At 33.9% G+C, this 14520-nt stretch overlaps 1 protein-coding gene across 1 annotated transcript; it reads left to right on the top strand.

Moving 5' to 3' along the window:
• Positions 1-6287: 6287 nt before the first annotated feature.
• Positions 6288-10014, top strand: LOC140817324 (putative methylesterase 11, chloroplastic). Its single transcript, XM_073176964.1, has 5 exons — positions 6288-6707; positions 8279-8518; positions 8649-8792; positions 9167-9298; positions 9638-10014. The coding sequence occupies exons 1-5, from the start codon at positions 6321-6323 to the stop codon at positions 9914-9916; spliced, it is 1182 nt and encodes a 393-aa protein (XP_073033065.1). The 5' UTR covers positions 6288-6320; the 3' UTR covers positions 9917-10014.
• The last annotated feature ends 4506 nt before the right edge of the window (positions 10015-14520 follow it).

Below are 14520 nucleotides of genomic sequence, written 5' to 3' on the forward strand. Positions count from 1 at the left end.
TTGGAGAAAACCTTTTTCCAGTTAAGCAAAGACGCAGAACAAAAAAATTAAAGCAGTTAACGGTGCGTGATTTTTAGGAGTGGACAAGTATCACACCAGCATTTAAAGCTATTTGACAGAAAACAATTAGTGAGAAACAGAAGTCGCTTCAATGCGATTTCTCACTCCAAATCACTCGGGGATTTTGGTTTCTTAGTACGAGGAAACTATAAATTTTTGGAGTTTGGAGGGAAATTTCTTGTTTTCCACCATTTTTTTTTATATATATATATATGAATATTATATGTCCAGAATATATGTTATATTTTTATTTTTGATGTGCTTGATTTATTTATAGTATTTTATAAAATCAATGATAAACTAGTTATTAATTTCAGTTAGCGGTTGTAAATTGCTAGTTAGGAGCATTTGCATTGTTCTTGTTCATTATTTAGAGTGGAAAATTCTCCTGTTGTTGGCTGTCGCGGATTAGATCACAAATCGAACCACGAAAAATCTTGCGTGTTCATTTCTTCTGATTGTTTTCAAATAGTTAACACACGATCACTAGTCCATATCCAATACACAGCTCATATAGTTCATGCACTGAAACACACTGTGAAATGGCCAAAGAATCTTTAAGCTAAAGTAAAGTTCTTGAGCTGTTTTTCACTACAAGTGGTACTAGAGTCCAGGTTAGGCGATCATGGCAATGTCGAAATTTGATCTTGACAAGTTCACAGAGGTCAATGATTTCAGTCTGTGGAGAATCAAGATGAAGAACTTCTTGGTGCACAATGAATTATCATATGCGATTAATCCATTAATCTTGGAAAGTTTAATTTGACTGACAAAAAGAAAATTGCAGATCATAATTCCAAAGAAGGTAGCGCGATCTTGCTGTCATTGGGTGATGAAGTGCTTTGAGCAGTTGCTGAATAGACAGACCTCTGCGATTGATCTATGGAAGAAACTCGAGAGCCTATATTTCAAGAAGTCTCTAGCAAATAGGTTGTATTTAAAGAAGTCTTTGTATACGATTCATATGGAGGAGGACAAGGACATAGGGAAACACATGGATAATGTCAACAAGTTAATACTTGATATCAAGAACATCAATATAAATATCGATGAAGAAGATTATGCCATTCTATTGTTGAGTTCCTCGCCAAAGTCATATGAATACTTCGTTGATACAACACTATACGGAAAAGTGAACTTGACAATTTCTGAAGTGAGATATGCACTTAATTCTAAGGAGTTGCAGAGAAAGAATGTAGTAAAGGAAGAATATCCAGGCGAGGGTTTGATGATCAGAGGGAGATCGATGAAAAAGGATCTGAAGAATCAGAGGAGCAGATCACGTTCCAAGACAGAGGGAGGATTGAAATGTCACATTTGTCACAAAGAAGGTTATTTCAAAAAGGATTGTCGGGACAAGACATGAAAAGAATAAAGCAAGTAGAGATGTCGGGGTAGCAAGCGATGGATATGATTTGGCAGACTTGTTACTAGCAACAATCACGAAATCGAATGAAGGTTTGATGGAGTTCGTTGGTACGAGGAGCATTGTTTTGGAGATGAATACAAGGTGTCATCTCATTATCAGATATATTCAACATGTTTTAGATATCCGACTTAACATCATCTCTATAAACAAGCTTGATGATAAATTTTTGTTGATGAGTATTGATATCGTAAGAATTCAGAAACAACAAAATTCACCAACATTAGCATAACTCAGAAACAGATAAATTCAATATTCTGGTCTGGATCGATATTAAGGATTACCAAATATTTTGGAACGTCGATTTTTTTTTTGTACAAGACTAATGCTCATATAATGATCATAAATGAGAAAACATTTACTCAGTAGACCAAACGTTTATAAGAATGTTCATTACACTAGAACATGAAGTTATTATGACTACAATTGACAAATATGTATCATAAAATGATAGTAATACTTTTAATCAGGCTTCTATGAGAAATTTATTGTTGCATCAAAAGTTTCGGTAGGCAGTGTTAAGTTCTATTGAAATGGGTAGTTATAAAGTAATACCAAAATCTTTTAGTGAGTACTTTTTTAAAACAAAAGAAGATTAGACATAGAAGAACTCGTCATCCAAACTTCTAGAAACAATTCCTTATGTTTTATTTTATATGCTACTGAATTGTTTTGCTCATAAAGTCTCGACAGTCAGAATCAGTCTTCCACTGCTAATTCCAGTATAAGTTATTTGAAGACAAATCTAAAGAATCTGAGGAGATGTTTATTCATCTCCTCTAAATCATCTCCACCTATCCTAACAGTTTATGATAATGCAGAGAGATTTTTAAAAAGAGATGGGTTTTTAATTTCAGATGTGATTCCATCTAGTTTCAACAAGGAACATGAATTTTTTTTATAAAGATTTCAATTTCAGGAAAGAATTTTTGAGAGGCTTCAATAATGTAAAGTTATTGTCCATCAAAACCGCAAACAATTCAATGGGGTTTTTTTTTTTAAAAAAAAAAGAAATTCAAATTATGAGAAAACGATAAATTATTATGCTTATTTTTCGCATTATAGACAATATGATAGAAGAATCACATACTATGTTCTAAAGAAGTCTATAAACGTAAAGATAGAAATGTCAACGTAAAAATGTATATAATCCATTGAAAAATTTATCAAAAGGCAAGCAATAAAATTATCATTCTTCTATTAAGCCGTCTTCTTATGTAATTTATTCATAAGAATTTTTAATTTGAATATATTTTAAAGAAATACTCTCCTCACTAATCTATCAGTAAATCACAATAACGTAACTCATTTGTTTTGACTAGTGTTTTTTAATCACGACCATGTTTTTTTTCGCGTAATAATTTTCTGCATATTTTGAATTTTTCTATTACAATAGCCATTTGTTCATCACATGCATATTTCATACATAAGTTAATAATATGACATACACATCTAGCATGAAACAAATTACCATCTAAAATTGGTTTTAACGAATCTTTGAGATATTTAGTCGCAAGAGTATTGACGCTAGCATTATCTAACATAATCAACATTATTTTATTTTATATCCCATAAATCTTAACAACATTTAACACATATCTAGTTATAGTATATGCGTTGTGTGTTGATTCTAAATGATCTAACGCCAAATTTTTTTTTTGCATAGTCCAAGTTTCATCTATCCAATTACATGTAACAACAAGATAAGATTCATATTTCAAATTAGTCCAAATATCAGTTGTTAAACTAACGCTACAAGACATATTTGAAAGATGTGATATTAGTATTTATTTATATTCCTTATACATATCAAAACAAAATTTCTTCGGTGTGTGTCTAGAAATATTATGAAAACCAGGTTGAATAGTACTAGTAAATTCAACAAAACCTTCTTGTTCAACTATTATAAAAGGTTGACAGCATTTCATAACAAATTTTACAATAGATTTTCAAGATATTTTTTTTTTAATCGTGAAAGCTTTACTAGATGAAAGATTAATTTGTTGTTAAGTTGCTTCTCTACCGAATGGTTGTAGAGTATCAAAGTCTAGCTTATGTATCTTGACTAAATGTTTTTTTCAAAGTACCGGTACCACCGGAACCACAACCTGTTTTATAAGTATATCTATTTTTGCAAATTCTACACACAACAAAAGAGTCATTTATACCAGGTTTTTTTCAATGTCGAAGTGATCCCAAATTTAGCTTCGCTTTGCTCGACCCGTCGTCGTGCTCGTCATAATGTTGCTTCCTCCGACGGACGATGATGATCGAAAATTCCCACCACCTTTGTTGGGAAGTTCCGCAACATGTTCTTCCTCGTGACTGGGCTCAAAGTCTTCAAAATTAGAAATGTAGGTAGGGGTGATCAAATTTTTTTACTAACCGCCCGAACCGAATTGTACCGCACCGTGTTTCATAATATTTATAAAAACCGCGATTAAAAATATTAATCATAAACCGCACCGCATACGCGGTTCGGTTATTTTTTTGGTCAAAAACCGCACCGCCGAAATCGTTTGTCATAATATTAGGCCTAAAATTATAATAATTTGTAAATAACATATTTTTATAAATAAGTCATCATTCATTATATCACAACTCTATTCAAAATTATTATTTTTACAAATAAAACTTATCTTTTTCTTAATTATTCTTCAAATTAGTCTTTTATTAAATATTTATTTCTTTTGTATAATATTTTGTTTGAAGTTTGAAAGTAAAAAAAAAAAAGATAAAATATTATAAATGTCATTTTTGTTGTGAATGTGTTGTGTTGTTAAATTATTACCTTGGTTTTGAATTTTGATTAATGTTTTATCTATTTTGATTTTTATATGTTTTGTACTATATTTTATATTTGAAGACAATATATTGTTGTTGTTTTCAAATAAATTAGAATATATGTTCTAATATTTTAATTTTCATTTAAAAAACCGTAAACCGACCGCAACCGCTTGAAACCGCTCAAAACCGCAAGGCTAATTTTTCATGTAAAACCGCAATTAATTTTTCAAAATACTAACCGACCGCATATGGCAATTCGGTTTGAATTTTTTCAAAATAACCGCAAAACCGCACCGTGATCACCCCTAAATATAGGCAAAATCTTCACCAAAATATAAATTGCGGTTTGAAGAGGACGTCATTGAAAATATAATTTGTAAATATGTATAAAGAAGAATATCAAATAACAATTGTGTAGAAAATATTAATAATTTGAGATTGAGTGCAAAGAAATAGAATGAGTCAAAGGATGAAAAACAAGCACATATTTATAGTGATTGGAAAAAAATTACAATTTTACCCCAAAATTAATTTCTATTTGGCCCCCTAATTTAGGGGTCACGTTTCAATTATTTTAAAAAAATCCGTTGGGCTAGGTTGCCCAAAGGATATGTCAATATTTTATTATTTTTTTTAGCCAACAGATATAACATTTATCATTTTTTTTAATTATTTTTTAAAAAAAAAATCGAACCAAACTCCGGATCCGGTTCAGATTTCGGATCCGGATTCAGAACCTAATTTGGTTGGGTTTTTTCATTGGACCGATCCACTCTATTAATATTGCTTTGTGGTAATGTATGTTCTATTGGTTTTATATTTTTGTGTGGCAGGGGTGCTTCGTCTCATTTACGAGAGAATTCTGCCGAAATTTTATTAACTTGATTTTATATATATATATATATATATATAGATATATATATATATATATATTATACATATAAATGTCAAAGTCTTTTCTATATATTTAAAATGTAAATGTGACCCTATATAGTAAATGTGTTACAGTTTAGATGATATTCAGCCAATATAATTATTGTAGTTCAACGTTGGGGCTAAAATTTTAATTTAATATCTATAAATAATAAAATTTTAATTTAATATCTATAAATAAAATAACAAAGTTAGAGCTAAGAAAATTTTCTCGATCTGGACAAAAGAAAAATGCAGATTTTCACCAAAAAGTCGAATTTCTTGAAAGAACAATCCATCTTTGACTTGGTGTGTTATGAATTATGATGTCATGTCTCCATTCGGATATGTTGTCAATTTATAATACTATTATTTATCGATGTTTTCATAATGTCCAAGTTTCCTTTTGTCAACACTTCCATGTGTTTTCAACATTGTCACCTGCTGTACAGTTGAGTGACGGAATGGGACCAATTATTATTATTATTATTATTATTATTATTATTATTATTATTATTATTATTATTATTAATTTAAAATTTATAATTTTTTAAAATATAAAGTTGTTATCTGGATTATAGTGTGACTGATTTCCCGTGGTTACCAAGTTAACTTTGACACACATGTAAAATGAAACAATTTATAGAAAAGTTCTCTCTTTTTAAGTTCTACTAAAAGTTATTTAGTGTTTGATTTGCGAACTTTTATGTATTTCAAAAATGTATAAACTGAAAGATAATAGTTGCAGATTTTTGGTTATAAATAAAATAATTTAAATAAAAATACTTAATAACATTAACACAACGATACATTTATACAAAATTTCTACCTGATCGTACCAAATGAAATCAAAGAAAATAGGTAAAAACTTGTGTGAGACGGTTTCACGGGTCGTATTTGTGAGACGGATCTTTTATTTGGGTTATCCATTAAAAAATATTATTTTTAATGTTAAAAATATTACTTTTTATTGTGAGTATGGGTAAAGTTGACATGTCTCATATTATGATTCAAGAGACGATCTCACATAACACTCAATCAAGAAAGTGAAATGACAGAAACGCCCTTACATTGATAACTATAAAACCCCACAAGCCTATCACAAAAAAAAAAACACACATTTACTCTTCATGCGATGGGAAACTCATTCAAGTGTTTCTCTCAACCACCTCAGAGAAAACCAAAACCTTCATCTTCATCCTTCGATCTTCTTCCGCCATGGATGTCACCTTCCTCCTTCAAAAGTTCGAGGAGAAAAGAGCCCTCCCCTCCGTCTTCCTCCTCGAAAACCGATCCTATTTTTGACGATTCCTACGTCAAACAACAAGCCCAGATCGCCTCCATGCTTTATCAGCATCACCTGCAGAACAACAGCGATATTCTTCTCAATTTGAACCGCTCCGTATCTACCAAAAACCCACCATCTTCCAAGAAACAGAAGAATCTGTCGATGAGATCTCGTTCGGTTTCGAGTTCGATTCAGCAGCAGCAGCAGCAGTCTTTGCAGCTGTACATTAATCAGGTACCATATACTTTCTCAATCCTCACAATCCCTTTTTTTTTTATTAAAATTCTTTCAATAGTTGTATTTTCTGATCACGAATATATTTTTGAATTTGTATAATAATTCAATGAACTGATAATTTCTATGGCCGCTGATTAATTAATTAATTTCTTTGTTGAAAAAAATATAACGTATAAATGAAATTAAATATGCTGGATTCATTAATGAGGAAGGCAACGTGTACCAAAGAAGCAGCCTCTGATTTCTTTGAATGAAATTAATATGTTTTGACTTTTTAAAAATTGTGTGTGTTTTCCCAAAAGCTTTTAATTGAACATATTCAACTTTGTTAGGTACGTGTTGAATGTGTTCACATTTAATATTGACACCTCGTAGAACAATCTATTTCAGGTTAATTTTTTAATTTAAATTTATTTTTTTCACAATTTTATTTCGAAGAAATTGCATTTTTTTTTCTTTTGGTTATTTAATTTATATTGTCGAATTTAAGTTTAGGCCGCTATATTTTTTTTGTTATAATTTTAGTAATTTTTTCGGTGTGAGACTGTCACCGATAAGTTGTTGACGTGTGTAGTGTTCATATAAGTGAATCAATGAAAAATAATTAAAATTTAAAAAATATATGACTAAGATTGAAATTTAAAACCTTTTTGCGAAAAAAAATTATGATTAGAATATTTTTATTGTGTGTTAAATCGAGCATTGTGTAAAAAATTATAAGAGAACAAAATATAATTAAATTGATTTTTAACTTTAGTTATATAATAATTGGGGATTAAAAAGCTGAACCATGCATAGCAATATTTTTCATATTTGCGTTTGGCTTCGAAAGTAACGGAATTAACTTTTTTAGATATGTTTCAAAGTTTAATAAATTTGCTTATTTTTGAGTTTAATGAGTTTAGATTAAATCAATCGAAGTCATTGAAATTTCCAAACTTTTACTCAGAATTATTTATTTAATTTTCAAAATATATGATCAAGTGGTGCTTGCAAACTTGTCTAATAAAATATTTTTTTCTTGAAATTGAAAAACCCGAAGGTACATTTTGATGGATGGATTTGAAGTTAAAGATTTCAAATCCACAATAATAAATTAATTCTACATTGGATTTTAAATATTTAACTAGCTATTTTTTGAACGATTATATTTCTTTCCAAATACAAATTGACAGTATTAGATATATCTTAATTATCTGCACATTATTTACCTCCTTTTTAACTACAACTCGTAGCGTCGATGCGATATACATACTAACATGACAAACATGAACTATTTATCGTGGATGCATACAAATTATTAAGAGTATGTCTCTTATAAGACGGTCTCACGAATTTTTATCTGTGAGACGGGTCAACCCTACCGATATTCACAATAAAAAGTAATACTCTTAGCATAAAAAGTAATACTTTTTCATGGATGACCCAAATAAGAGATATGTCTCACAAAATACGACCCGTGAGACCGTCTCACACAAGTTTTGTCAATTATTAAATTTTAGGCGTATAAGTCGTCAAGTATTAGATAGAGTCATCCCAACTAACTTGTGTGCCCTATATGTTTATAGGAATCATTAGCAAGTGAAGGGAATGACAAGAAACATTTTGTGCTAGTCCATGGAGGGGGATTTGGTGCATGGTGCTGGTACAAAATCATTGCACTTTTAAAAGAAGCCAATTGTGGGGTTGATGCCATAGACCTAACTGGTTCTGGTGCCAACTTTTGTGACATAAATTCAATCACAACTTTAGAAGAATACTCAAAGCCACTTGTTGATTTCCTCGTCGATCTCGAAGATGGCAAACAGGTTAGCTTTTTTCCCTCGTCTCATTCCTTAGGAAATTCTTTGGTTATTTTTAGTTTTATTTTCGGGGGCGTGGAGTTTCGGGTTTGTATTATGATTATATTGAAAAATGTCTGTTGGTGTAAAATTGCAGGTAATTTTGGTGGCACATGATATTGGTGGAGCGTGTATCTCTCATGCAATGGAATTGCATCCAACCAAAGTTTCTAAAGCAATTTTTGTTGCCGCAACTATGTTGGCCAACTCCCAAAGTGCCCTCGATGTCTTCTCCCAAGAGGTTGGAAATTACAATTTTGGCTGTGTGTGTGTGCATATTTCTTTATGGTGATGGTCTTTTTATGTTGTTGAATAATTTTAGGTTTTTTTCGTTGGAGTGTGAATGTTGTTCAGTCAGAACAACACAGTCATCGGATCAGAAAAAAGACTAAAATTGTAATTTGACAATATATAAGACTAAAATCGTAAAAAAATTGATATGAATGACTGAGTTATAATTTTCTCATCTATATATTCTCATATGAGATGTTTCCAATACTTTTTTTATATCTATTTGCTAGAAACATAGGAAACAAATCCAGACATATACACTCCTTAATTAATCTTTAACAATATTTATTTATATATTGTGGGTTTTTTTTTTTTTTTTTGCAGAAATTATTGAGTGAATTAACCCAACGAGCTCAGAAGTTTTTGTATGCAAATGGGAAGAATCAGCCTCCCACCGCCATTGATTTCGACAAATCATTGCTAGAAGACTTCTTGTTCAACCGGACACCGTCTAAGGTACGTATGTATCTCAATGTTTATGTATATATATTATTTTCAAAATTCTAAACTCCTCGAATATGGTAACCATACTCATCAAAATTTTGGAGTCCAATCAAAATTATATGTAGTTAAGTTTACTTTGTCGTGTTTGGTCTTTCTATTCTGGTCAATTTCAATTTATTCGATAATACCAAAGTGATAATGGATTTAACTCACTGTTTGGTATGATTGATAAGATGATCATTGTGACACTCGTATAATTAATTCCACAATACAAATTACATACTTCTAAAATATTTTATCAAACATTTACAGATCAAAGTCAAGCTATTAAATCTTGTTATCTTCACACAGGATATTGCACTTGCATCAGTATCCATGAGGACTATACCCTTTGGGCCATTGACAAAGAAGCTCACTTTTTCTAAAGCCAACTATGGTTCCATCCCCAGATTCTATATCAAAACAGATGAAGATTTTGCCATTCCTCTCCCACTTCAAGAACACATGATACAATCTAACCCGCCAACACGTACTTTCCAGCTTAAGGGTTCCGATCATTCGCCTTTTTTCTCGAAGCCTCAGGCATTGGAGAAGATTTTACTCGAAATATCAGACCTCGCATCGATGTAAAGTTCGTTAAGTGTTCATATTTGACATTAAAATGAAGAAAAAGAGAAACTCTCTTCCGCAGTGAATATCATGTGATCACTTTTATTCATGTTTTTCAATTATTTTTTTTGAGGGTTCTATGTCGTTAGATATGACTGATAAAAAAAAATAAAGGACGAAAGTGAGATTTAACCAAGCAAGAAGCATGAACCATTTGTTTTATGTGATCAAAGTTGCACTAATGCAAACTTTATCGTTCAATTATCGAATGTAAGAACAGATCAAACAGAGAAATCACTTGGACAATCATAATTTAATACTAGTTACTCTGTACACGCGATGCATGTGTGTAAAGTTTTTTTTATCATTATCGATGAAATAAAATGAAATTTGATAAATTATGAAGGTATTAAATTGATTTTTGAATTGTTGAAATAAAAAAAATAAAAATAAATTGTGTGTTGAAATTTTTGAAAAAACAAAACAAAAAAACAAAAATGTAATATTAGTATCATATAAGGGTAAAGTTGATGTCCTTCTTAAATAGTTATTACCACGTCTTCAACTTTAATAAAATAAAATAGATATCAGAGATTTAAATATGGTTACAAATCACAGAAAGGAAATTGAGTGAAACACAGATAAACAAAAACAAATGCCTAGTAAAATAGCTCAACAGATACACACACACACACAAAATAATAATAATAATAATCAAATCTTTATCTAATAACATAGCAATCAAACCCAATCGATTCACAGCCTTGACTCATCCATCAAACCCAGTTAGATCTTTTCATTTTAACCAATTATCAACACAAAAATACAACATTTAAAGCAAAATGAAGATGCAATCAATAGATATGTCAGGCCGTCTCACGGATATAGATATGTGAGACCGATCTATGAAAAATTATAATTTTTTAGTCAAATCTTACATTTTAATAACAAATATGGACTTGAATGCTCGTCAACGATATAGATATACGGATTAGATATTGAACACCCGGGTCAGAACCGGAATTGATCTGAATCGCAGGTGATTCTTCGGAGCCGGCAGGTGCAACCCAGCTCTACTCCCGGCAGTCTAGGCCCGGGCTCTTGTATAATCTCCACTCTACCCGGCCACCTCGATATGGCACCGCACTCGAGTAGCAGAATAGGATGTGGGCGACTCCATCCAAATGCGAGATGACAGTCAGATTAGGGTGTCCAGCCGTCTCTATTTAGTAGCTAGGTAGCACGGAGAACGAGGTCATCATTACTTTTTCTACTATAAATATCAGGTTCTCTCTTTACATTTACATTCATTCATTCATTCACACCAATATCACAGCCATCACTTGGCTACATTGGTTTTATTGCTTGAGTACCCTGCTGACTTAAGCATCGGAGTGGTCACGCCGGACACCCCTCCGGCGCCCATTCACGAGTTCCTTTCATTGTGTGCAGGTTACAACTGAAGCCATATTACAGAGATATATCTCATTGCTCTTATTCCCATCATTATATTGATAGCAGATCCGGTGGAGCTCCCGACCCGGCTCGTCCATTTCACCAGGATCGCATCATTGGCGCCGTCTGTGGGAAAGTGAGTTCAAGACGTAGATATGGTTTCCATTCGAAGCAAGTCCGACCTTGCTCGGCACCACAGTAAGCCCAACTCTCCTTGGCAAACATAGAAGTCCGACCAGCTCGGCATTCAGATCTTATATGTGGATTTTATATGAGCTCGAAGCTCAGCAGCTATTCTGGATTGGCGTGGAAGAGTATTTGCAATGCACTCAGTAGCATACAGCTGTGAGAAGCAGATTATCTTAAGTCCGGGAGATACGAGGCCCCGGCACATTCTCTTAAGTCCGGGAGATACGAGGCCCCGGCATATTCTCTTAAGTCCGGGAGATACGAGGCCCCGGCACATTCTCTTAAGTCCGGGAGATACGAGGCCCCGGCATATTCTCTTAAGTCTCGGAGGTATGAAGGCCAGGGCACCACACCCTGGTTATCTATTAAGTCCAGGGATCCGTACCCTGGCTCGGGGCTCCGTACCTCGACCATTTATGAAGGCCAGGGCTCCGCACCCTGGTTATCTATTAAGTCCAGGGATCCGTACCCTGGCTCGGGGCTCCGTACCTCGACCATTCATGAAGCCAAGGCTCCGCGCCTTGGTTATTTATAAGCCCAGGCTCCGCGCCTTGGTTATTTATAAGCCCAGGGTTCTCAAACCTGGCTCGGGGCTCCGTACCTCGACCATTCATGAAGCCCAGGCTCCGCGCCTTGGTTATTTATAAGCCCAGGGTTCTTAAACCTGGCTCGGGGCTCCGTACCTCGACCATTTATGAAGGCCAGGGCTCCGCACCCTGGTTATCTATTAAGTCCAGGGATCCGTACCCTGGCTCGGGGCTCCGTACCTCGACCATTCATGAAGCCCAGGCTCCGCGCCTTGGTTATTGATAAGCCCAGGGTTCTCAAACCTGGCTCGGGGCTCCGCACCTCGACCATTCCCAAGTCTCGGGACATGCTCCCCGGCACAAGGCTCCGCGCCTTGGTTATTTATAAGCCCAGGGTTCTCAAACCTGGCTCGGAGCTCCGTACCTCGACCATTCCTAAGTCCGGGAGATATGAGGCCCTGTCATCTTATGCAAAGACCGGGAGGCACAAGGCCCCGGCATCTTATCTCAAGTCCATGAGACACGAGACTCCGGCATTTCGTCTCATTTCTGGGAGACATGAAGCTCCCGATGCTTTTATAGAACAAAATTGATTGTCTCTTTGGGAATCCAAGCATGACTGATCGGGACAGCGAGTATGACTCTAGCCCGACTATTTAAGGGATGTGTGATGATACCCTTGTAAGAGCCCGGGTCATGGATGACCCGGAATATCAAATGGATTCCCAAATCCGAGTAAGTCTGCAGGTGGATTCTTCTGGAGCCGGGCAGGTGCAAGCCCATGCTCTACTCTCCGGGCAGTCATAGGCCCGGGCTCTTGTATAAATCTCCAGGGAGGCATTCTACCCGGCCACCTCGATATGAGCACCGCACTCGAGTATACTAGCAGAATAGGATGTGGGCGACTGTCCCATCTCTAACACCGTGCCGATGAGTTGACATGTCAGAATATAGGGTGTGCTCAGCCGTCCTACTATAATTAGTAGCTAGGTAGCACGGAGAACGAGGTCATCATTACTTTTTCTACTATAAATATCAGGTTCTCTCTTTACATTTACATTCATTCATTCATTCACACCAATATCACAGCCATCACTTGGCTACATTGGTTTTATTGCTTGAGTACCCTGCTGACTTAAGCATCGGAGTGGTCACGCCGGACACCCCTCCGGCGCCCATTCACGAGTTCCTTTCATTGTGTGCAGGTTACAACTGAAGCCATATTACGGAGATATATCTCATTGCTCTTATTCCCATCATTATATTGATAGCAGATCCGGTGGAGCTCCCGACCCGGCTCGTCCATTTCACCAGGATCGCATCAGATATGTAAGACCGTCTCACATAAGACATACTCTTATTTTTATTTACAAAGTCCAAAAATATTTCCATGGATCCTAAACTTGAACAATTCTAAGCGGAAAATAATTTTACTGAAAGGAATTCTTTTCATATTTTTCTTAAATTAAAAATCATGTGCGTGGACTAATTTTATAATTATATGTATATAGTGATGTTTATCGGACCGGATCTTGGGTTACTTGAAAACGGATCGGGAACTATTTTGATTAATCTGATTATGACTCGATGATATATTTAAAAATTTATTTTGTTTCATAAATAACTTCTAGGTGTACACAATTATCTGAAAATGATTAAAATGTTGATTGCAATTATGTTTTAACTCATTTCAATTTGGTTCCGGTTTCGTATGGAATCAAACTCCTAATCTGGTAAATTCGATCTGATATCCTGCATGATTGGTTCGGTTCCATTATTCCATAATTTGGAACCAGGTGATCTGGTTTGATAACATCTCTACTTATGTATGTAATAAAAAATATCACATTCACATTCAAAATTTCTCATGACATATATCGAGTTAATCATGAATGTTTTGTGCTAGCATTACCTTTCAAAATACAAAAAACTTCTATGAGACTGATTTATGAATCAATTTTTGTGAGACGAGTCTCTTGACCGACCGATTCATGAAAAAATATTACTTTTCACTCTAACTATAGATCAGATCAACTCGTATCCAGATACAAATCCATGAGACCATCTCATATTGTACTTATTAATAAAAATAATCCCCCCTTCATAAGAAAATAAATATGGTTCATCGGCCAATTGATCTATTTCTCGAAGAAATATAGCATAACAAAGTTTATTTAATTTTTTTAAAAAAAATGGAAGAAAAAATCAACTCAAAATGCTCTACATAAATGAAAAATATCAGGATCAACATAGTCAACTAGTCAAGGCATCAAATAATTTTGACTTATATCCATCATTGCAAATCCATAATTATTCTTGAAAATCATTGCAATTGATCTATTTCTCGAAGAAATATAGCATAACAAAGTTTATTTAATTTTTTTAAAAAAAATGGAAGAAAAAATCAACTCAAAATGCTCTACATAAATGAAAAATATCAGGATCAACATAGTC

The sequence above is a fragment of the Primulina eburnea genome, chromosome 16 (genome assembly GCF_022965805.1).
Source record: "Primulina eburnea isolate SZY01 chromosome 16, ASM2296580v1, whole genome shotgun sequence".
Lineage (NCBI taxonomy): Eukaryota > Viridiplantae > Streptophyta > Magnoliopsida > Lamiales > Gesneriaceae > Primulina > Primulina eburnea.